At 44.9% G+C, this 24,356-nt stretch overlaps 1 protein-coding gene across 1 annotated transcript in view; it reads right to left on the minus strand.

Annotated features, from left to right (window-relative positions):
* Positions 1–1,885: 1,885 nt before the first annotated feature.
* Positions 1,886–24,356, minus strand: part of LOC112076906 (transient receptor potential cation channel subfamily M member 7-like) — a 32,308-nt gene continuing 9,837 nt past the window's right edge. Inside the window, 20 exon segments of the mRNA XM_070441498.1 lie at positions 1,886–3,694; positions 3,858–3,990; positions 4,293–4,477; positions 4,626–4,758; positions 6,076–6,186; positions 6,189–6,249; positions 11,443–11,547; positions 11,549–11,695; positions 12,064–12,192; positions 13,923–14,107; positions 15,030–15,162; positions 15,383–15,611; positions 15,934–16,211; positions 16,927–17,061; positions 17,240–17,380; positions 17,494–17,547; positions 18,523–18,657; positions 19,678–19,778; positions 22,524–22,596; positions 23,150–23,273. Of these exon segments, the coding sequence (XP_070297599.1) occupies positions 2,278–3,694; positions 3,858–3,990; positions 4,293–4,477; positions 4,626–4,758; positions 6,076–6,186; positions 6,189–6,249; positions 11,443–11,547; positions 11,549–11,695; positions 12,064–12,192; positions 13,923–14,107; positions 15,030–15,162; positions 15,383–15,611; positions 15,934–16,211; positions 16,927–17,061; positions 17,240–17,380; positions 17,494–17,547; positions 18,523–18,657; positions 19,678–19,778; positions 22,524–22,596; positions 23,150–23,273 (4,009 nt within the window). The 3' untranslated portion in view covers positions 1,886–2,277.

Here is a 24,356-nt window from a genome sequence, read left to right on the forward strand (position 1 = left end):
CAATGCTACCAAATACTAATTGAGTGTATGTTAAACTTCTGACTCACTGGAATGTTGATGAAAAAATAAAAGCTGAAATAAATAATTTATCTTTACATAATCTGACATTTCACATTCTTAAAATAAAGGGTTATACTAACTGACCTAAGACAGGGAATTTGAACTAGATTAAATGTCAGGAATGAGAAAAAGTGAGTTTAAATGTATTTGGCTAAGGTGTATGTACACTTCTATATTCAACTGTACATGGAGAAAGAAGTTATCACAAAACTGTTCTGGATTCAGGCTGGCAATCGCAACCACACTGCACACTGCCCTAACCCATCTGGACAAGAGGAATACCTATGTGAGAATGCTGTTCATTGACTACAGCTCAGCATTTAACACCATAATAACTCCAAACTTGTCATTAAGCTCGAGACCTTGCGTCCTCGACCCCGCCTGGTGCAACTGGTCCTGGACTTTTTGACGGGCCGCCTTCCCAGGTGGTGAAGGTTGAGGAAACAACATCTCCCACCCCGCTGTCCTCAACACTCGTGGGCCCCACAAGGTGCCGTTCTGAGCCCTCTCCTGTACTTCCCTGTTTCCCACATGATCGTGGCCATGCACGCTTCCAAACTTCAATCATCAAGTTTTGCAGAAGACACTACAGTGGGTATGCTGATTACCAACAACGAACAAGACGGCCTACAGGAGGAGGTGAGGGCCCTCGAGTGTTGGTGTCAGGAAAACAACTCTCTCACTCAACATCAACATAACAAAGGCAGATGATCGTGGACTTCAGGAAACAGCAGACGGGAGCACCCCCCTATCCACTCCGACGGGACAGTAGTGGAGAAGGTGGAAAGTTTAAGTTCCTCGGTGTACACACACAGACAACTGAAATGGTCACCCACACAGACACGTATGCTGAAAGAAGCGCCAGCAAGCGCGTCTCTTCAACCTCAGGAGGCGAAGAAAATTGTGGCTTGTCTTTAAAAGACTCTTTACAGATCCCCAATCGAGAGCATCTTCGGGCTGTTCACCGCCGTGCGTGCACTGCTCCGCCCACAACCGTAGCCTCTCCATAGGGAGTGAGGTTCTGCACAACGCATCACGGGGCAAACTAACCTGCCCTCCAGGACAACCTACACCACCGATTGTCACAGAAAGCCAAAAAGATCATCAAGCGACAACAACCACCGAGCCACTGCCCTGTTACCCCGCCATCAATCAGAAGGCGAGGTCAGTAAGAGTGCATCAAAGCTGGGACGAGAGACTGAAAAACAGCTTCTATCTCAAGGCCATCAGACTGTTAAACAGCCACCACTAACATTGGTGGCTTGCTGCCAACATGACTGAATCAAATCTCTGGTCACTTTAATAAATGGACTTAATAACGGTATCAGTTAATCACTTTAAATACGCCATCTTTATTATAATTGTTTACATTATCGCACATTACTCATCTCAATTATATATAAATATTCTATTCATGCCGCTTTACATTTGTTGTGTATTTGTATGTATAAGGTATGTTTGTTGTTAGATACTTTGTAGAAATATTACTGCCACGGTCTGGAATAAGAGCACAAGCATTTCTCTACCACTCGCATTAACATCTGCTAAGGACTCCTACAGAGAAGACATGGGAAAAACTCCCCAAATACAGGTGTGCCAAGCTCTGTAGCGTTATACCCAAGAAGACTCGAGGCTGTAATCACTCCAAGTGCTTCAACAAAATACTGAGTTAAAAAGGTTGATACTAAGTACATTTATATTTTCAGTTTTTATTTTAATACATATCTCTCTCTTGTTTNTAGTAGTTGTGGAATTGTTAGGTTAGATTACTCGTTGGTTATTAATGCATTGTCGGAACTAGAAGCACAAGCATTTCGCTACACTCGCATTYACATCTGCTAACCATGTGTATGTGACAAATAAAATAAAATATTTGATTTGATATGATACAAATCCCCCCAAAATCTATTTTAATTCCAGGTTGTAAGGCAACAAAATAGGAAAAATGCCAAGGGGGTGAATACTTTCGCAAGCCACTGTAAGGGTACCCCAGGTTTTTCTTTAAAGTTTGCAACCGTTTATTGACTTATCAAATGTGTATATTTTACTGGTGAATGACAATGAGTTGTTGCTATGAGTTTATGAAGTCTATTGATTGAACATGATGGCATACTGATTGGTTTATTTTGAAGTCTTGATTGAGCATGGTGCCATATTTTGAGAACACACCTGTGGTTAATTCATTTTAGTTAGACCCCATACCACCCCGTTAGACCACTAACAACCATACTTCACCCTGGTTAGGAAAAGGTGTGTTACAGGTGAAAGGTAGAGTGTGATCTGAGATTTTCCCACTGCCAACTTAAACTCAGACAGACTCAAACCTCTGTGTCTGGTAGTTTCCCTGCTGTCACTTCTCAGGGGGGCTTCAGTCCTTCTTTCCCCCTGCTGAGGGGACCCTGGCTGGGCCATGGGGCTTGAGGACCCCACCTCATTGGTCCTACGGCCGCGGGGTCTCCTGGGCACCACTGCAGGGGCCAGGGTGCAGCCAGGGAGGGGGCTATTCCTGTGAGCGTCAGCATGCGGCGAGGGGGTGGCCTGACGGGCGGTCTCAGGAGCCAACGGAAGCTCAGCATTTCTGCCCTGCCCATCCATCAGKACTCCTTCGGGTCTTCCCTCATCATCGGAAAATGCCTCATTCACATATCCCTCTGCCCTCCCCTCCCTCTTATACCTCCCTTTCGCCCTCTCCCCTCCCTCACCCCTCCCCTCCTTCTCACCAATTGCCCCCCGTTTCTCAGTGGAAGCAGGCAAGCAAACGGGGCGAGCAATGTCAGAAGTCTTGGACACAACAACAACAGTGGGGTACACACAGCTAGTGTCCTCGTCTTTCTCCTCACAGTTATACTTACCAACAAACGCACCAAACTCTACAGCAAAGGCAGAGGTGGAAGCAGAGATTCTGTCTTTGTCTGTCCCAGCCAGGCTGAGMTCTGGGTGGCTGGAGACAGAGGGCTGGGAGGGGGTAGAGCTGACGTAGAAAGCAGCCCTAGCAGAGGGCACACTGGGCAGGCTGGAGGGGCAGTCGGAGATGCCCACCTGCACTGGACGGGTCAGCTGCCACTGGGTGAAGGAGTGGCCGCGTAGCCGCAGCTCTGGAGGACTGACAGTAGGGGGCGCCGGAGCTGGGCAGAGGGAGAAGGCACTGTGACTGGCACTGCCACCCGTGGAGGATCCAGCCTCTATAGCAGCAGTAGCTTGGTGCCCCAGGCCAGCCCAGTCTCCTCTCCGCTCTGGGGGACTGAGCGTCAGTGGCGGGTTTGGATCCACCCCACTCCCAAACAGAGAATCAGCCATGTTGCCCCCCACCACCACCCCGGACACCTGAGGGAAGGAGGAACCGAAGTAGGCGCCCACGCTGCGTTTGACCCCCTTGGATTGAGGGGTAGGGTCCTGAGGGGTGGGGGCCAGGCCGGGGGCAAAGTTTTTGGACAGACTGAGCTCCCTGGTGATCTGGTTGTGGACCTTGCTGGCTTCAGAGGCCCTCTGAGCGGTCAGGGTCTTCAGGGTGTCCACGGTCAGAGCTGACAGGTCCTGAAGGTGGCCGATCTGAGAGTCCAGCGTGTGGAGGGAACGCTTGATGAAGTTCACTCTATTACCGACCTCCTTCAGCTGGATACACATGGTCTCAACCCTGAGGAGAGAAAGGAGAAACACATCTATGTTGCCACAGAGTTCAATATTCACTATTCAATTAACCTCCTAATCCTTTTATGTTATATATACACTATAACTGTTAATGTCAACGCAAGGGCCAAATAAGAACTGCGGTGAATGGTAACTATGGTAACAGTTACCTGTCTGAGGTGAGGCGGATGCGCTCTTCGCTCCCTGAGTGGAACTGGTCGTTTTTCTCATGGAAGTACGTCTCCACACACTGCTCCTCAAAGTCATGGAGCTTCTTCTGATCCTCCTCCGTTAGAAACAACTCTGGAGGGAGGGAAGGAAAGATGGGAAGGGAGAGGATGAAGAGCTTTCTAGTTTCAACAAGGCATTTCACCTCTTTTACAGATCAACGTAACTACTAGTACACATTTTCAAATAACTTATTGTAGCTGCATATATTTTTGCTGATAAACTAGAGATCCCTGAGACACCTATACATTTTATAGTCTGTTCATACACTACTGGTGTCCCCCAGAGCTCAGTACTAGGGCCTCTCTTGTTCTCTCTGATCACCAAGTGGTTCTGTCATATCCGCATTTTAGAGCGATAAATGGTAGTTCCCGTACTTGGTCCGTAAGAGTGACTGTCCTTCTTCCTCTTGTGACAGATGCAGGAGAAGAAAGAGACTAGGTGGGAGAGGAGGATGAGGGGAGGAGGGAGGACTGGCTTCTCATGGTAGGCCATGACGAAATGATACCTCTGGTACTTCCATACCAGATTACTGATTGACATCACTTGGAGGTACACATTACTGAGGAGAAGAGAGAGATGGCAAAAATAGATATACACAGTGATGTAGAAAATTGGGGAAAAATATGATAATGTTATTAATGAATAATGAGAATAGTATTGGTCACAGAACAGCGCTCTGTGGAACACCGTTGTGTGTGTAGTCTTACTTGAAGAAGGCGATGAGAAGGTTAACTATCAATATGTATTGGACAAAGAGGTAGACTGCTTGTAGGAAAGGAGTGATCCACACTGAAGTGGAGCACAGGGATTTCACATTCGTATCAGTATTATTGGCACACACTGTGGAGAGAGGGGACTGGGTCAGAGACACACACACGGTGCTTCACACATCCCAACACAAAAAACACTCAAACTTATAAATCACACACACAGTGACAGGTGTAGATCACACACACACACACACACACACACACACACACACACACACACACACACACACACACACCTCTAAGCTCCATGGACTGGTTTTGCACAGCCAGATTAAGCTTTCTACTGTCTTTGATGTCTCTACAGATTTTTTTGTCTAGGAGTAAACATAATTTGGGTCAGTAAAACCAGCGACTACCATCTAATTTGTGGAATAACATTTCATTATACTGCACAGTATCTACTGCTACTGTATACATTCTGCTCTATATATCAACAGGTAGTCTCTTCCCACAGCCGCTGTATCTCCCACACAACTGTGGTGGAGCTGCCTGAGTCTGATGAGCGAGACAGGTAGCGGCGATTATTATATATTACACAATGTATCTTCCGTAAATATCATAACACACTATCTCAAATGTGCTCTATGCAGCAKTTATGTCAATAGGAGACTAAGTGAAAAGTCGCCTTAACTGGAAGTTAGGATTTACCCCCATGTGTACAACGTTTACTAAATGTTACAGGATCTGAGGCATTTGACGCTGGTTCCTACTTCACAGTAGGACCGATTCAAAATACGTTTTTTGTTGTTGCAGAAATGGCTTCTTGAACATGTGAACTTCATGTGCCTTAATTACACACTTGTATGGGATTGGTAAATATGAATAAAAATGTAAAATGTGCCTAGTTTAGCCAAGGAGAAAGCACTGAGCTATACTGGGAGAATACTTACTCAAACTAGTGTAGGATACGCCATTTTAAAGCTCTGAGCCTGTACTTTAAGCAAATCACTTACATTTGACATGCCTCAAGATAAATCTGCACACAATATCTGAACTAAAGCCCTGATTGGTTAAAAGCTGCTGTTCTCTACCATTGCTGGCTATACCTCCCCTAACAGGGGCCGACTGGCTGTGTCCACAATCAACACCTAGCCCCTGCCTCCTAAGGACTTAATTACTTATGAAAGAACTAGATAGGCATAGTGAAACATTGCCTATCCAACCAAGGGTCTAATGGTCTCATTCTGTACTCTAAATAAAAAATTATTTAAACACAGCGACTGTGTGAGGTGACTGTGGTGCGAGGGGGTGTGGTGCAGAGCGTTGATTAGACCAAACGTGGGTTTTTGATTGATTTCCAGTGCTAATCAGCTTCTCATGCCGTGGTGAGAATCCTTAAGAAAACTCTTACCATCGTAGTCGTTTATACCAGGCTCGTCTTCCTTACCGTCGATTTCATACGCATACACTTCCCCGTACATCATCCAGTATGGCTGGAACACCACGTCTTTGAGCAGCGTCCAACTGGGCTCCTCATTTGGGTACAGGATGGCTTTCCCGGCACGCCAATAACTCAACACACCACCGCCATGATCACCACAATATAAAACATATTGGCCACCTAGAGGAATAATATATACACACACACACACACACACATTACAGGATGGCTTTCGGGGCATGCCATAACTCAACACCAGCGCCACCTAGAGGAATATATACATTATCACAACAATATAAAACAGCTATCTGTATGAATAGAGACATTACCACCACTATATTAAGGGCATGTGCATGCAGTTAACCAGGTCTAAGTTCTGAAAATAAACGTCCAAGTTCCCAGGAAATACTGAGAGGAGAGAATTTCCGGACTCACAGCTACAGCGCCTCAGAATGAAAAGAACTGGTGCTGGATCCCCGTAGTCTATCAAAACATGTTGTTGATAGTAGACATTACTGACACTATGTAAAACATGTTGATATATTGAGGTAACTGCCAAATGAAAAGGAAACACTTGGGTAAATGAGGGAAACAAAGTGCTCCCACACAGGTGTGGTTCYTGAGGTAATTAAACTATTAACATCCAAATAAAAATGCCCAGTTGCCAATTAGGGGTCTCAAAGGAGCATAGGAGGGTTTAAACGGTGCGCGTCTCAGTCACCAGATCTCAAGCTAATTGAACATTAATGTGAGATTCTGGAACGGCGCCTGAGACAACGTTTTCCACCACCATCAACAAAACACCATTCTAGCTCCAACAGGGCAGTCAAATCTAGCAATACATTAACAATACACACATAATACCAAAAAATTTAAAATAAATAAAATATCATTAGGAGCCATATCGGAGTCTGGAAAATAAACAACTCCTCCCACTTCCCTCCTACCCTGGAGGGGAACCTGCCACCTATTGGTCACCACACACCTCATTCAATGTAATCAACCAGATCATGTCCACCTGAAAGAGGCRGGGATACCCCTTTAAAAACACCCCCACCTGCAAKCATTAGCCTCTTTCAAACCAAACCAGCATGGAACCCTAGAGATGTGCTATTGACTGAAAACCATCCAATCTACCTTCACACATTACCTAAATAAGTTGGTCAAAGGCTACCTTCCTCTCACCTTGTGTTCTTAAGGGCGCTCCACAGTGATTTCTCAGTCTACGCAAACCAACCTCCGTCGGAAGGCCTTTTACAGACACACCCATTGAGTTGTCTCCCGCACCTCACTTAGTTTCTTTGAGCTATTTTTCAGTGTGTGAGGACAGTATATGAATAGAAAATGTGTATAGCTGTAGTTACTGTATATAGGATGAGCCATGACTAGAATACAGTATATACATATAAATTGGGTATTGTTCAACCGTGTCAAATATATACTACAGGAGAGATTATTTCAGAGAAAATACTGTTCCTTGAGGTTTGTCAGAGTTTAGAGTGATGAAAAGCAGCAAACTGTTCTCTTATGTCTCTTCATTGAGCAGAGCAGCCCAGTGGAGCCGTTGCTATGGATACTTAGAGTACATGCAGAGTGAGATTCGCGCAGGGAGTGAGTGACAGACAGAGACGAGCAGCTAAGGGATTTACTAAACGGAGGAAGTTATTTCTGGTTTCGGGCAGGGCCGGCTCTTAATTTGGCAGAAGCCAATCGGGCCTGGGTAGGGTAAGGCCTGAACGTCGCGAGCATGGGTAGGGCTTGGACTTCAGATTAATGCCTGTGCAGGGCTCTAAAAAGTGGGTAAAAACAGTATGTAAACATTGTTAAAGTGACTAGTGTTCTATGTTGGTGTTTTCTTTATTTTGGCAGTTACCTGTACATTGTCAGCTCTATACATAATATAAATGTCATCGTAATAGACAATTGAATTGACAACTCAATTGTAATAGACATTGACATTATCACTATATAAAATAAGTTGATGTACATTATCACTGATATATAAAACATTTAGATATATATATTGAAATGTCAGCATTGAACCGCCAGCCACCCTAGTCGACTGTTCTCTCTGCTACCTCATGGCAAGCGGTACCGGAGCGCCATGTTTAGGTCCAAAAGGCTTCTTAACAGCTTCTACCAACCATAAGACCCCTGAACAGCTAATCAAAGAGCAACCCAGACGCCTATTTTACGCTGCTGCTACTCTCTGTTTATAATCTATGCATAGGCACTTCAACTCTACCTACATGCACATAAACTCAGCAAAAAAAGAAATGGCCCTTTTTCAGGACCCTGTCTTTCAAAGATAAATTCGTAAAAATCCAATAAACTTCACTGTAAAGGTTTAAACACTGTTTCCCATGCTTGTTCAGTGAACCATAAACAATTAATGAACATGCACCTGTGGAACGGTCGTTAAGACACTAACAGCTTACAGACGGTAGGCAATTAAGGTCACAGTTATTAAAACTTAGGACACTAAAAGAGGCCTTTCTACTGACTCTGAAAAACACAAAAGAAAGATGCCCAGGGTCCCTGCTCAGCTGCGTGAAGTGCCTTAGGCATGCTGCAAGGAGGCATGAGGACTCAGATGTGGCCAGGGCAATAAAATGCAATGTCGTACTGTGAGACGCCTAAGACAGCGCTACAGGGAGACAGGACGGACAGCTGATCATCCTCACAGTGACAGACCACATGTAACAACACTGCACAGGATCAGTACATCCGAACATCACACCTGCGGACGGGTACAGGATGGCAACAACTGCCCGCTTACACCAGAACGCACAATCCCCTCATCGGTGCTCAGACTGTCCGCAATAGGCTGAGAGAGGCTAGACTGAGGCCTTGTTGGCCTGTTATATGGCAGGTCCTCACCAGACATCACCGGCAACAACGTCGCCTACAGGCACAAACCCACTGTCGCTGGACCAGACAGGACTGGCAAAAAGTGCCTTTACTGACGAGTTTTGTCTCACCAGGGGGTGGTCGGATTCGCGTTTATCATCGAAGTAATGAGTGTTACACGAGGCCTGTACTGCAGCGATTGGAGGTGGAGGGTCCGTCATGGTCTGGGGCGATGTGTCACAGCATCATCGGACTGAGCTTGTTGTCATTGCAGGCAATCTCAATGCTGTGCGTTACAGGGAAGACATCCTCCTCCCTCATGTGGTACCTTCCTGCAGGCTCATCCTGACATGACCCTCCAGCATGACAATGCCACCAGCCATACTGCTCGTTCTGTGTGTGATTTCCTGCAGGACAGGAATGTCAGTGTTCTGCCATGGCCAGCGAAGATCCCGGATCTCAATCCCATGAGCACGTCTTGGACCTGTTGGATCGGAGGGTGAGGGCCATTCCCCCAGAAATGTCCGGGAACTTGCAGGTGCCTTGGTGGAAGAGTGGGGTAACACTCACAGCAAGAAACTGGCAAATCTGGTGCAGTCCATGAGGAGGAGATCACTGCAGTACTTAATGCAGCTGGTGGCCACACCAGATACTGACTGTTACTTTTGATTTTGACCCCCTTTGTTCAGGGACACATTATTCCATTTCTGTTAGTCACGTCTGTGGAATTGTTCAGTTTATGTCTCAGTTGTTGAATGTTACACAATATTTACACATGTTAAGTTTGCTGAAAATAAAAACGTTTTTTTTTGTTTATTACCAATTAACCGGTGCCCCCGCACATTGACTCTACCGGTACCCCCTGTATAGCCTCGCTATGTTATTTTACTGCTGCTGTTTAATTATTGTTACTTTATTTTTCTACTTATCCATTTTTACATTTTTGTTCTTAACTTCTTAAAGCATTGTTGATTAACTTCTTATGGCTGGGGGCAATTAAGTAGCTTGGATGAATAAGGTGCCCAGAGGTGCCCAGAGTAAACTGCCTGCTACTCAGTCCCAGTTGCTAATAATGCATATAAGTATATTTGGATAGAAAACACTCTGAAGTTTCTAAAACTGTTTGAATGATGTCTGAGTATAACAAAATCATATGGCAGGCAAAAACCTGAGAAAAAATCCAACCAGGAAGTGGGAAATCTGAGGATGGTCGTTTTTCAACTCATTCCCTATTGAAGATACAGTGGGATATTGTTCATTTTGCACTTCCTAAGGTTCCATTAGATGTCAACAGTCTTAGAACCTTGTTTGATGCTTCTACTGTGAAGGGGGGCCGAATGAGAGAGGGAATGAGTCAGAGGTCTGCCAGAGAGCCACGAGCTGGCCACGCTCGTTCACGTGAGAGCGAGCTCTGTTCCATTGCAATTCTAAAGACAAAAGGAATTCTCCGGTTGGAACATTATTGAAGATTTATGTTTAAAAACATCCTAAAGATTGATTCTATACTTCATTTGACATGTTTCTATGGACTGTAACAGAACTTTTTGACTTTGTCTGCTCCAGTGAACGCGCTTCGTGAGTTTGGATTTGTTTACCAAACGCGCAACAAACGGAGCTATTTGGACATGAATGATGGACATTATCGAACAAAACAAACATTATTGTGGAACTGGGATTCCTGGGAGTGCATTCTGATGAAGATCATCAAATAAGTGAATATTTATAATGTTATTTCTGACTTCTGTTGACTGCACAATAATGGCGGATATCTTTTTGGCTTGTTTGGGCTCTGAGCGCCGTACTCAGATTATTGCATGGTTTGCTTTTTCCGTAAAGCTTTTTTGAAATCTGACACAGCGGTTGCATTAAGGAGAAGTTATCTAAAGTTCCATGTATAACACTTGTATTTTCATCAACATTTATGATGAGTATTTCTGTAAAATCACCGGATGTTTTTGGAACTACTGAACATAACGCGCCAATGTATACTGGATTACTTGATATAAATATGAACTTTATCGAACAAAACATACATGTATTGTGTAACATGAAGTCCTATGAGTGTTATCTGATGAAGATCATCAAAAGGGTTAGTGATACATTTTATCTCTATTCTGCTTTTTGTGACTCCTCTCTGGCTGGAAAAAATGGCTGTGAGTTGGCTCTGACCTAACATAATTGTTTTTGGTGCTTTCGCCGGAAAAGCCTATTTGAAATCGGACACTGTGGTGGATTAACAAGAAGTGTATCTTTAAAATGGTGTGAAATACTTGTTATGTTAGAGGGATTTTAATTATGAGATTTCTGTTGTTTGAATTGGCGCCCTGCACTTTCACTGGCTGTTGTCATATCTATCCCGTTAGCGGGATCTCAGCCCTAAGAAGTTTTAAGGGCTCGTAAGTAAGCAACTTCACTGTAAGGTCTACACCAGTTGTATTCGGCGCATGTGACAAATACAATTTGATTTGATACAGTTGAAAAACGATTTTGGATTTAGTAAAGCATTAGGGAAAAATAACTCACCATTTTACCGATCATCATCACATACGGTCCTGCTTGCTGGTTGACTGCCAGAATATCTAGGAGTCTAACGTACCAGAAGATGATATTCAAGCAATACACAGTCCGGGCCTGGGACAAGCACATCCTCTCCTCCGATCCTCAATCCAAAGCCCACAAAGAGGTGACAATAGCCAGGGAAGTCTGAGAGGTTAAAATAGTCACTGAACCAGACTTTAACCTTCTGGCTAATCTTCCCAGCTTCAGACATAAACATCTACAAAGAAACAGAACAGACAAATAGGACATGAGTGCATCCAGTGAACTGAGAGCTCAAATCGAATCAACAATGGAAACAAAGTGATAGAAAATGGAGAGATATTCTATCAACATGAATTTGTTGTCAGTACTTCTCTGTTTAAACTGTCAACTAGAAGAATAAGGAGCTTGTTTAAAGCAAAATTGAACTAAACAAAATTGTATTGAATCCTCTGAGAGACAAAGATAGCTGGGTAAGTGTCTTGTCCTTCTCATACAAATGAAGTCATAGGGTCCATTCCAAATGGCAAAAGCAGTGCACTATATAGCAAATACAATGCCAATTGGAACATAACCATATTGATGCAGGGAGCAGCATTAGCGTACCTCTCGTATCTTCTCGATGGCGGAGGTGAATATGTAGAGGATGACCACCCACTCTTGAGAGACGGGAAACTCGGGCATCCGGACCAGAACGACAAACGAGTACAGCATCAGAAAGCCCAGGTACGCCAGCTATCCAGGGGAAAAAACACACACACACACACACACCTTTACACAGGCTATTATTACAGACCCACAACACACACCTTTACATACCATACACAGGCTATTATACAGACCCACAACACACATTTACATACCATAGAAAGGCTATTATACAGACCCACAAACGTACACCAGCTAGCCAGGAGACACACAACACACACATAAACCTTAAATTATGGTTATCACGAATACCAGTACCGCGATACTAGGAAGTAAGGAAGGAAAGGAAAAATGAAGCAGACTTAACTACTTGAGGAAAACAGTCCTAATGTTGGAAAAAAACGACCTTATGTTGTCACTGAGTCACATTTTGTATTTTTGCAATCTATAGTACACACTGTTGTACAACAGCACCACAAGTTAAGTCTGCTTTGTGTTTGTTTTTGGTATTGTAGTATTGTGATACTGGTATTGTAGTATCAGTATCGATACTGGTAACACACACGCACTCTAATACAGGAAAGAACCAGGTAAGCGTAAAGCTGATTGAAAATGCTTCTTTATTGTTACTAAACCCTTGTCCAAGACAATGCACAGGGCCCATATTTAAAAGTGTCCCCCATCCATATAATCTTATTTAAAATCTATATCAACCCTTCTCAAACCTTTTCTCAGAGACCCCCAGATATCGTATTTGAACTATTCCAGAACTAGCACACCCGAATCAACTAGTTAACTTATCATCAAGCCCTCGACCAGGTAAAACCGGTGTGCTAGTTTAGGGCCGTCAGAGGAGAGGTTTGAAAAAGTCTGATCTGTAGGGGTCATGACCTAAAAGGCTAAACTGATCCTATATCAGCAGTCCTACTTTGTTCCTGCTTTGWGACATACCCCCAGGTCTTTTTAAAGGTGAACACTGTGAGYCTGACTAGTGAAGCATGAAGTGAAGGAAACTACAGCATTCAACAACACCTCTCAGCCATTATACAGACCCACCCTAGACATCAGTCATTCTAACTATGGCCCGGGGGTTAGGTAGGGTGTGTGTGGCTGTTGGAGGGCCGTGACTAAACTGAGACTGATCAGTGTGGGGATCAGTGCTGACTGAGGCAGGCAGGGTTATTATGTGGAAGCAGAGATCATGTGACAGACATGCAGTGAGAGCTGGATCATTGTGTGGCAGGCAGCATAATTATGTTGATGTTGATTGTGGGGTAGATAAGCATTGATCTGGGTACAGCAGCTATAGTTATGTTAAGGACTGTTCTACTGATGCTATCAGAACATGCAAATGAAGCCAGGGCACCTGGAAAACCACCTGAGGGTACGTCTGTGTGTGTGTGAAGTATGCAGGKGGTGGGAGGTAGAGCTCTGGAAAAGTACACACACGCCCCAGCCTCCCTCTGTCCTCTCAACATGAACACGTTTCATGTCAGCCCTCACCGGTCTCAGAGTACACACACTGGGCGAGTTGTGCTCATTTTTAGACCATTACATTACATTGCTTCGAACGGGAAATCTCCACCCACCCGGGACACAAAGCGATGCAAAACGAACTCATCCACACACACAGAGAGGATACAGGAAATATCCCACGAGGAGAAAGGAAACATCCCTTCCATTCAAGCTGCTTAGCGGCTCCACAGGGGAAACCTTGGTAGTCAGAACTTTGCTGTACCATTAAACATAGTAAGGCCCAGAGTGTCTGCTAGTCAGCTCACATGGAGGGGGTAGAGCCGGGGGTTAGGGCGTCATACCGTGTTGAACCAGAACTTGACGATGGGGGCGTGGTAGAAGGCGTAGAACTTCCTGGTTAGAGGAAGTCTTCGGGAGCGGACCTGTGTCTCCGCCTCATCCTTCACCTCCACGGTGTCATCCGCCTTCGCCTCCTGGAACACGTCCTGGAGAAGAATCATGTTTAATAACGCCTCTTTAATAGACTGTATAGACATGTATGCATATGTATATGTCCATATATATATACATGCAGACTGAAAACAGACCACAGCACCAGAAATTAAGAAACCATGAATTAACAGAACTGCAGTCCAACCCTCTCTCTCATATAGCTACCCCTCATAGCTAAACYMCAGGAYCATCATAGCTACCCCTCATAGCTAAACCCCAGGACCATCATAGCTACCCCTCATAGCTAAACCCCAGGACCATCATAGCTAAACCCCAGGACCATCATAGCTACCCCTTGCAGTAGTAATGCCAGGACCATATAGCTAAACCCCAGGACCCTCATAGCTACCCCTCATAGCTAAACCAGGACCATCATAGCTACCATCATAGCTAAACCCAGGACCATCATAGCTACCCTCATAGCTAAATCCCCAGGACCATCATAGCTACCCCTCATAGCTAAACCCCAGGACATCATAGCTAAACCCCAGGAACATCATAGCTACCCCTCATAGCTAAATCCCCAGGACCATCATAGCTAAACTCAGGACATCATAGCTAACCTCATAAGCTAACCAGGACCATCATAGCTACACCCTCATAGCTAAACCCAGGACCATCATAGCTAAACCCAGGACCATCATAGCTACCTCATAGCTAAACCCAGGACCATCAATAGCTACTCATAGCTAAACCCCAGGACCATCATAGCTAAAGCAACCACGGACCATCATAGTACCCCTCATAGCTAAACCCAGGACCATACTAGTACCCCTCATAGCTAAGACCACATAGCTACCCTCATAGCTAAACCCAGGATCATCAGAATACCAGTAGCACCAGTGTACTTGCCAGAACAGACACAGTAAAATAAGGAAAATACAACATAAACTAAGATAAGATGAGATGAACTCTGTCATATTGATTCTGACCATTGTATGTTGTCGGTGGTGTATGGAAGTTGTGTTCGCTGTCCTCCATGGTCATCTGATGGGCATCTGACTGCGGGATGTGGGACATCTCTGCCTTCGTTGTATCCCAAAACTCCAACAGGAGGATGGCAGGAGGCACCAGGATACTGAGGATCACCTAGAGATATATACATTATTATATTAATATTAGATTTTTTAAATGTATTTATTGTATATGTTTATTTATGTTTACTCAGGAGGGACCAGGATAATGAGAATCACCTGGAAAAACATAATACATCTATAATTACCATCCAAGCACAGAAACCTGTCGAACACTATTGTGTGTGTGTGTGTGTGTGTGTGTGTATATACACTGCATTGCTGGGCAGTGTCACCTTGTACCAGGAGTTCTTCCTCATGTTGAGTCGCCCCATCCACATGTCTGACAGCAGCAGCTGGGTACAGGTGTGAGCCACGAAGGGTCGTAACCGCGACGACACGGCCAGCTTCAGACAGGTGCTGTTACTCCAGTTCTTCAGTTCGTAGGTCAGCAGTTTCATCGCCATGGTTTCATCCTGTCTGAACGACTGCTCCAGGAGGTCCACTGCTAGGGTGCCAAATTCACTATGAAATAATAATCATCATCAAACCTACATTACTCCAGACATCATCCCTCTGAACATGACACACACATACCACGGTATCAAACTCACTGAAAACATCAAACATCAGTCACTTCACTCACAAAAATGGTCTGATACATTACATACTAATACTCAGTAATACTCATATTTCAAGTAGCCTTGAGTGTTAGTGACTACTAGTAGTAATACATCATACTTGGAGTACTTAAAGTATTAGTATGTAATCTGTCACATATTAYAGTAGTCTTGAGTATTAGTGAGGATTTTAGTGTCCTAGTTATTTGGTGTGTAATGTGTCATACTTGGAGTAGTCCTTGAGTTCCTGGGAGGTGTCGTCGACCACGTCACTCTTCTTGGCCTCATAGCCCATGGAGCGACAGAGTTTACAGGCCACCAGGGCCTTGGCCATGCTTTCCTCCCCATGCTGCCAGAAGAACAGAGACATCTTCTGCCTATTCATCAGGACGGCCCACATCAGCAGCTCATTGAACGGGTACGGGAACCTGCGCGTCTCCGGGTCGTCGATGTCAACTATCTCCTCCTTGGCTTTTTTCTTGGACTGGTCTGTCGCCGACTCCAACTAAGAGGGAGAGGGGTGGGTGTCAAGAGGAATGTAATCTGATGGCTCAGTTCTGTGGGTTTGTATGGCTGATTGTGTTGTGTGTGTGTGTGTGTGTGTGTACGTACACACCTTGGGTTGTAGTGATTTGATTTATTTCATTCATGCTCGCAGTCAACAAGAATAAATGCAGAATGCAGTTACATTCAGACAATAGTTCAAAAACAAGACACTACACTAAATAAAAAAGGTACCATCTTACAAGAAATTACAGTTTAAAGTGACACATTTTGTTATTAAAAAGTCTGGTGGCAGATGTCAATGGTAGAATTTTTCAGCCTATTTGTCCTTGCGTTGATGCTGGACAGTTGATTCTGGTTGCGGAGGACTCTGCCAGTACTCTCCCCTTCTCTGTGGTAGGAGATCCTGTAGACGGTGGTCAGGTTGGTGCATGTCAGTGACCAATCTTACTGCTGCTTGCTCTCTCCATGGCTGTAGTGGTGGAAGGGTCAATGGGATGTCTCTGTTTTTGTTATTATCTTGCTTGTCCTTTCCTGTACCCTATCCAGTGCAGCATCTTTGTGCAGCCTACCAYCAACACACTGGCATACTCCAGGCATGGTCGGATTACATTGGTATAGATTTCCACAAGGTCATCAGTGGACAGGCTGTTTCTTGCCATCACACAAGTCACAGTGTGTTCTCAAATATGACTCTCCATGTTGTGCGTGTGTACCTTGGGTTTGTATGGCTGTGCAGTCTTGATGAAGTGGTTGTGCCTGGTCTTCTCCTTCTTGTCGGCCTGGATACTGAACGACTCTTGGCTCTTCCTCAGGTGGGACCCAGGCCCTGCAGAGTGGCGACCTGACCTCTGGAGAGAGACAGAGAAAAAGATAGAGAACTGTTTACTTTCACCATTACTCTAAATYAATCAATCAGTGAAAGATCAAAATAACCTGTGTGAACAATGAGTTTAACCCTTGACCCTGAAGCAAACTAACGGTTTAACCTTTTATCTTCAACCCTCAACACTAACCGTTAACCCTTACCCTGCTGTTGCCATGGAGATTGTTGTAGATGATCCTGAAGCGTTTCCTGGTGTAGTTGCACCTGTAAGTCCCGCCCATCAGGTACTCTATCACCAGGCCAATGTCAATTAAGGTCATCTTGTAGTTTGGGGGGAGATTACCCTAGAAACAATTAGTCATAGTGAGCCATACTAATCAACAACACCATCAATTACTATTGTTCAAATTAATTCAAACGTTGACAATCAATGGTTGACAAGAAGTCAAAGACGTACCTGTTTGACATCCCTTACGAGGTTGAAGAGCGTGGGATTGGTAGGGGACTGTTTCTGGAACAGCAGAGACACAGATAAACACGATGCGCAGCAGGACCATGGATAAACAGACTGTTTAGAAATMATTTGACAGAATACGAATCAAACGTTAGATTTGAGAGGTTGCACGTGTGATGAGAACAGTAATGGTACCAGCATAGAGCCCTGTGGAGCCGTGTGTGTGTGTTACCGTGTTGTATAGCTCCTCCAGCCGTGTGTGTGTGTGTGTTACCGTGTTGTATAGCTCCTCCAGCCGTGTGTGTGTGGTGTGTTACCGTGTTGTATAGCTCCTCCAGCCGTGTGTGTGTGTGTGTTACCGTGTTGTATAGCTCCTCCAGCCGTGTGTGTGTGTGTGTTACCGTGTTGTATAGCTCCTCAAGCCGTGTGTGTGTGTGGTGTTACCGTGTTGTATAGCTCCTCCAGCCGTGTGTGTGTGTGTGTTTACCGTGTTGTATAGCTCTCTCAGCCGTGTGTGTGTGTGGTGTTACCGTGGTTTGTATAGCTCCTCCAGCCGTGTGTGTGTGTGTGTTACCGTGTTGTTAGCTCCTCCAGCCGTGTGTGTGTGTGTGTTACGTGTTGTATAGCTCCTCCAGCCGTGTGTGTGTGTGTGTTACCGTGTTGTATAGCTCCTCCAGCCGTGTGTGGTGTGTGTGTTACCGTGTTGTATAGCTCCTCAGCGCCGTGTGTGTGTGTGTGTTACCGTGTTGTATAGCTCCTCCAGCCGTGTGTGTGTGTGTGTTACCGTGTTGTATAGCTCCTCCAGCCGTGTGTGTGTGGTGTGTTACCGTGTTGTATAGCTCCTCCAGCCGTGTGGTGTGTGTGTGTTACCGTGTTGTATAGCTCCTCCAGCCGTGTGTGTGTGTGTGTTACCGTGTTGTATAGCTCCTCCAGCCGTGTGTGTGTGTGTTTACCGTGTTGTATAGCTCTCCGGGTGGTGTGTGTGTGTGTTACCGTGTTGTATAGCTCCTCCAGCCGTGTGTGTGGTGTTACCGTGTTGTATAGCTCCTCCAGCCGTGTGATGGTAAGGAACCTGTGCATGCTAACTCCATTCTCAATCAGGAGCTTCACAAACTCCACACGGTCCATCACTAAGGCATCCAGCATGGCCTGCTCCAACGAACCCACCTGCACACACACACACACACACACACACACACCACACACACACACACACACACCTCTCAACAAGGATCCAACATTGACTCACTAACAATGAATAAATACACCAGACCAGTTCAGACTAGTGAAAATAAACAGTCTCTGGCAGCCTTGCTGTAGTCTGTCCCTTGGGTCATATAGGACCACTGACTCTGGGGTGGCTAGCTTAGGAGATATTTGGGGTTTAAATTACATTTGTTCATTTAGGCTGATACTGATGAACAGCACATTCATAATAGATGCAGTCTGGACAGACAGCCAGCCACATAAACAGAGAGAGCCGCCAGAGACAGAGCCAAAGAGAGCCAGCCAGAGACCGAGACAAAGAGAGCCAGCCAGCCACATAAACAGAGAGAGCCAGCCAGCCAGCCAGCCAGCCAGAGACAAGAGAGCCAGCCAGAGACAGAGACAAAGAGAGCCAGCCAGCCACATAAACAGGAGAGCCAGCCAGCCAGAGACAGAGACAGAGCCAAAGAGAGCCAGCCAGCCACATAAACAGAGAGAGCCAGCCAGCCAGCCAGAGAGCCAAAGAGCGCCAGCCAGCCAGCAGCCAGAGACAGAGCCAAAGAGAGCCAGCCAGCCAGCCGCCAGAGACAGAGCCAAAGAGAGCCAGCCAGCCAGCCAGCCAGAGACAGAGCCAAAGAGAGCCAGCCAGCCAGCCAGCCAGAGACAGAGCCAAAGAGAGCCAGCCAGCCAGCCAGCCAGAGACAGAGCCAAAGAGAGCCAGCCAGCCAGCCAGCCAGAGACAGAGCCAAGAAGAGCCAGCCAGCCAGCCAGCCAGAGACAGAGCCAAAGAGAGCCAGCCAGCCAGCCAGCCAGAGACAGAGCCAAAGAGACCAGCCAGCAGCCAGCCAGAGACAGAGCCAAGAGAGCCAGCCAGCCAGCCAGCCAGAGACAGAGCAAAAGAGCCAGCCAGCCAGCCAGAGACAGAGCCAAAGAGAGCCAGCCAGCCCAGCCAGCCAGCCAGCCACACACAGATAGACGTACCAGTAGCTGCTGTCCGTAGACAAACACATGGTTCTTGGCGATGTCCACCCGGTCCCAGGCCAGAGTCAGAACCAGCTGGTCAAACGCAGACTCATTGGTGCCTGGAGGAGCAGCACACAAATCACATGTTATTGGTCACATGCGTCAAATACAACAGGTGTAGACTTTCCTGGAAAATGCTCACTTACGAGCCCGTTCCCAACAATGCAGAGATAAAAAGACAAATATTTGCTAAATAAAAAGGAAATAGTAACACAAACACATTAACGAGGCTATATACGAGGAGTACCAGTACTGAGTCAATGTGCAGGGTTACCAGGTAGTTTGTAGTATGTACATGTGGATAGGGTTAGAAGTGACAAGGTAATCAGGATATATAATAAACAGAGTAGCAGCAGCGTAAGCACACACACATGCACAGCATATATATAACACACACACAAACTAATTGCTAGGCAAAGTCACATGAATTGTGTGTTTCCTGTTGACTTAGCAGCAGGATTTAGAGAAGAGGGCCAGGGGGAGACAGTACAGAAACAACCATACAGAATAATACAGATGAATTACCATACTAAATCACCACTACTGTTTTACACAGAACCATATCCTAACATGGGATCCAATGTACACTCTAACCATCCATATAAACCCATGCATGAAGTCAGAGTTACACACCAAGTTAGTATTCTAGTGGATGAACGSTAAACAATCCCTCTSAGGSGGCTCCTGGCACATGTTTTCATATGGTTTGGGAGTGCCCATGGGTTTTACATTTCTGGAGTTGTGTTYCATCCGGTCTTTGTGACATAATGGGTAGAAATGTACCATGTTCCCCATCTCTTTTATTSTTAAATGATGACACTACTTAAGACCTATCTGTCAAAMAGYGACATATTTGGCCTCACGTTGTCAGGCTCCTCAAACTTTAAGCAGACAGCAGTGTCTGCCATCATTCATGGATATTATAAACAAGGAAATATATGKAGGACTCATGCATGGGGCGAGTGAAAGAAACATATTTGCTCTTTCATCAACATATGACTCTGTAAAAAGACTGCTATTGTGAACCACTAATCTAACTTGGGTTGGGGAAGTCCTGTGGGTGGGTGTGGGATGGGAACTTTGTCTTGTTCGGTCTTGTCACTTGTTTCTCTGTCTATGTGTACCCGTTTTGTGTACCTTATTAAAAATATAAATAATAGTGCATACTAATACACAGTCAAATACAACTACCATAGAGAGAGAATTTCCTACAGGATTTCCTTTTGGTAAAGTTTAAAGTTCAAGTCGTATTTTCAGGATGTAAATCCTGATGTGGGAGACGGGACATTTCCATATTTACTAACATGTCTCTGTAACCTTACGGTTCATCTGATATGTTTATGGAGGAAATCTTAATGTAACTGTCCAAAGAAAATCTCACATTTAACAGCTCAATCTGTTAACTCAAACCCAAATCATGTTGTTGACTTATACTCTTCCTATACTCATGTGACCAAAGCATAAATTTACAGGAGAAAAAAAAACACTTCAAAAACCCCACCTCAAAGTTGTATATCAAACAGACCGTTTCAAAAATGCTTGCCATTTCCTCATAGCGGACACGTCTCATATTTCCTCATAGAGGAGACTTCTCATTATCACAGAGATGGCTCATTAGCTGATGTGGCTAAATCAGCCATTTACACCCACACCATTCTGTTGTTGCTGTAAGCCCACACCATTCAAACACAGACAAGCTGCTTTTTAACATACATACAATTAATTATAGGTCATATTTCATAGATATCTGGAAACACTGGACAGCTATTTTAAAGGTATTTCCATATGCTTGTGTATGTATCCTTTAGGGTCTAATGAGCTATTGAGGCCTTCTATTGAGGATATGTTACTGGTTGACCAAGACTAATGCTGGTTTGACAGGCTTATATTTTCCTGCTGGCTGGGGATCTATTATGCTCAGTCAGAATGTCCTGAACTCTTGACTGACTGAACTGGTTCCTCTACTACGGGATCTACATAGCTGGTAGACAAGCTGCGTGGGGCGGACTTTGAACACATTCCTGCATTTGTCTGAACTTCTTATTCAATGATAGAAGACCACTGATAGATAGACATACACACATAACTAGTGAATACACAGGGACAGACTAGTTCATGTGAATACCTATCCTTTCAGAGCTCTCTCTTGCCCTGTGTCTTAGAGCCAGATCGGATAGAATAGAATTAAGAAAAGTGAGAAGAGGACAGATTTGTGTTGTGAGAATGGGGTTTCAGAGTATCTAGCAATAAGCCACACTGACACCCACAGGGAAACCCCAAAAGAGAGCAAGTGAGAGAGCGAGAGAAAGAGCACGAGAGAGAGAGCGGCAGGACAAGAGATAGTGAGAGAAACAGAGGACGAGAGAGAGATAGCGAGAGAGAGAGAGCAGGACGAGAGAGAGATAGCGAGAGAGAAAGCAGGACGAGAGAGAGCTCAGGAGTAGAGGGAGAGAGCAGGACGAGAGAGAGCTCAGGAGTAGAGGGAGAGAGCAGACGAATAGAGAGCTAGGCGAGTAGCAGGGAAGCGCAGGACGAGAGAGACAGACAGGGAGGGAGGAGCGAGTTGACTTCTCAAAACATATCTATAGTATCAGTTTCAAAATGAAAACATAAAAGTGAAAACTTTGGCCACACAACCCACTGTCTCGCCCTTCTGTTTTATTATTATGATCTTTTCATTTGCCCTCTCCCTTTCTCTAGGAGGTCAGAGGTCAGAGAGGAGTCATGGGCACAGATCTTCTGTCAGTCAAACAGCAGGRCACTGAGATGAAGTTACCCATCACACACACACACTACACACGCACCTTTCAGTAATGCCCTCAGTATGGCCACATCGATATCCTGGTGGTCCTCAGAGCCGATATGAAACACAGTGATCTGTCGTTCAGAGGAAGGAGAGAGGGTGAGAAAACCCACATGGTCATTAAAAAATCTAAACTAATGCAATACTTTCTGGTATTAATGAAAAACGATAAGCATTATCAGTATCATCCGTATCTTTATATTAAATCAGACTATGAACTGACGACACAGTACGCATTGTAGGATTCAGCTTTCTCTTAAAATTCATTCAGTATTTGTTAAGGATCCCCATTAGCTGTTGCCAAGGCAGCAGCTACTCATCCTGGGGTCCAGCAACATTAAGGCAGTTATATAMAATTTGAAATATTACATGACATTACATTTCAGAACACTTTACCCAATACATTTAGTCCACTACTCCACTATCACATATTTACAAAACAACATCCATGTGTACGTGTGTGTCTTATGTGTATGTGTGTCTGTGCCTGTGTCTCTTCACAGTCCCCGCTGTTCCATAAGGTGTATTTTTATCTGTTTAAAAAAAAATCTGATTCTACTGCTTGCATCAAATACCTGATGTGGAATAGATTTCCATGTAYTAACTGTGAGKTAACCATGTGTTTACCAGTTCTTTGCTCTTCATACATTCCATAAGGGTCTGGAAGAGGTGCATAGCATCGCTGTGGCTGAAGTTGAACGTCTTTTTGATCGTAGCGATGATTTCCGTCTCCACACCGTCAGGTAGACCCCTGAAGGGTTAAAGGAAGTTACATCCACGATCATTCCTCTAAGTAACGGTCCTAGCACAGAACCCTGTGGAACCCCATTATATGTGGTGCAATCTGTTAGAAGAATGTGTGTCTCACCCCCCCTCCTCAGTCTGTTTGTGGACGTAGGCCAGTATGTCAGCAGCACGCCCAGTCCCCTCACAGACCACCACAGGAACAGGGGGAGTGTCCTGAAGGTACTCCAACACCGTCAGAATTACGTTGGGACCCCCCTCAAATATCAGCGCTACCACAGGAACACCCTGACCAATTCCTGGGGGGKAGGGAGAAAGAAGGACAGAGAAAGAGAGAGAGACAGAGAAAGCCAGAAGATCACTAAATATGCTGTTAAGAACATTGGAAACATCTCAAATATCAACACTGTATGTTCATCTAGATGCTGTATTCTATTGGTCTCTGTTTGTGATGACAACAGGAAAGCAGTAAAGGGTTAACAGAGAGACATGTGACAGGTCTTAAAGCTCCATTTTAAGAGGGTGTTTCAGCAGGTCAGCGGACTGCCACACCATAATAACAGTGGGTGTACATACTGTATGGCTGTCTGCCTAGGCTATTTTAATAATAGGGGATCTAAGGTTATTGTGATAATAGCCGGTCTCTGGTAACTGCCTCTGTCACACACTGGCACTTAGAAGCACCACACAGAGACAGAAAAGGCCAGGGGAGATACAGCAACTACAGTAGACACTGACTGATAGACTTCTTTTGCTAATCTTTATCAAGGGTGCCAATAATTTTGGACCTGACCATTATTCTTAGACATGGCCTTCCGGTGTTAAAGTACTCTCAACACACAGCCACATGCCTGTGGTGGRAAAAATRATKATAAAACGTTAYGTTTGGATCCTGGATGCTAATTGGTTGATAGTTAGTCATTAGTCATTAGTTATTTCCGATAATCCMCAAGTAATGCTTGTTAACAGTGCTATTTGAATTATCACTGCGCATTCACTGTCCCACAGCCCAGCCAGGCAATTCCAAAACTCTCTCTCTACCGGAAACAGCATCTTGACATTATTTCCCCATGTTTCTAGCCTAGCATTT

This window comes from Salvelinus sp. IW2-2015, unplaced genomic scaffold, assembly GCF_002910315.2.
Source record: "Salvelinus sp. IW2-2015 unplaced genomic scaffold, ASM291031v2 Un_scaffold4121, whole genome shotgun sequence".
NCBI lineage: Eukaryota > Metazoa > Chordata > Actinopteri > Salmoniformes > Salmonidae > Salvelinus > Salvelinus sp. IW2-2015.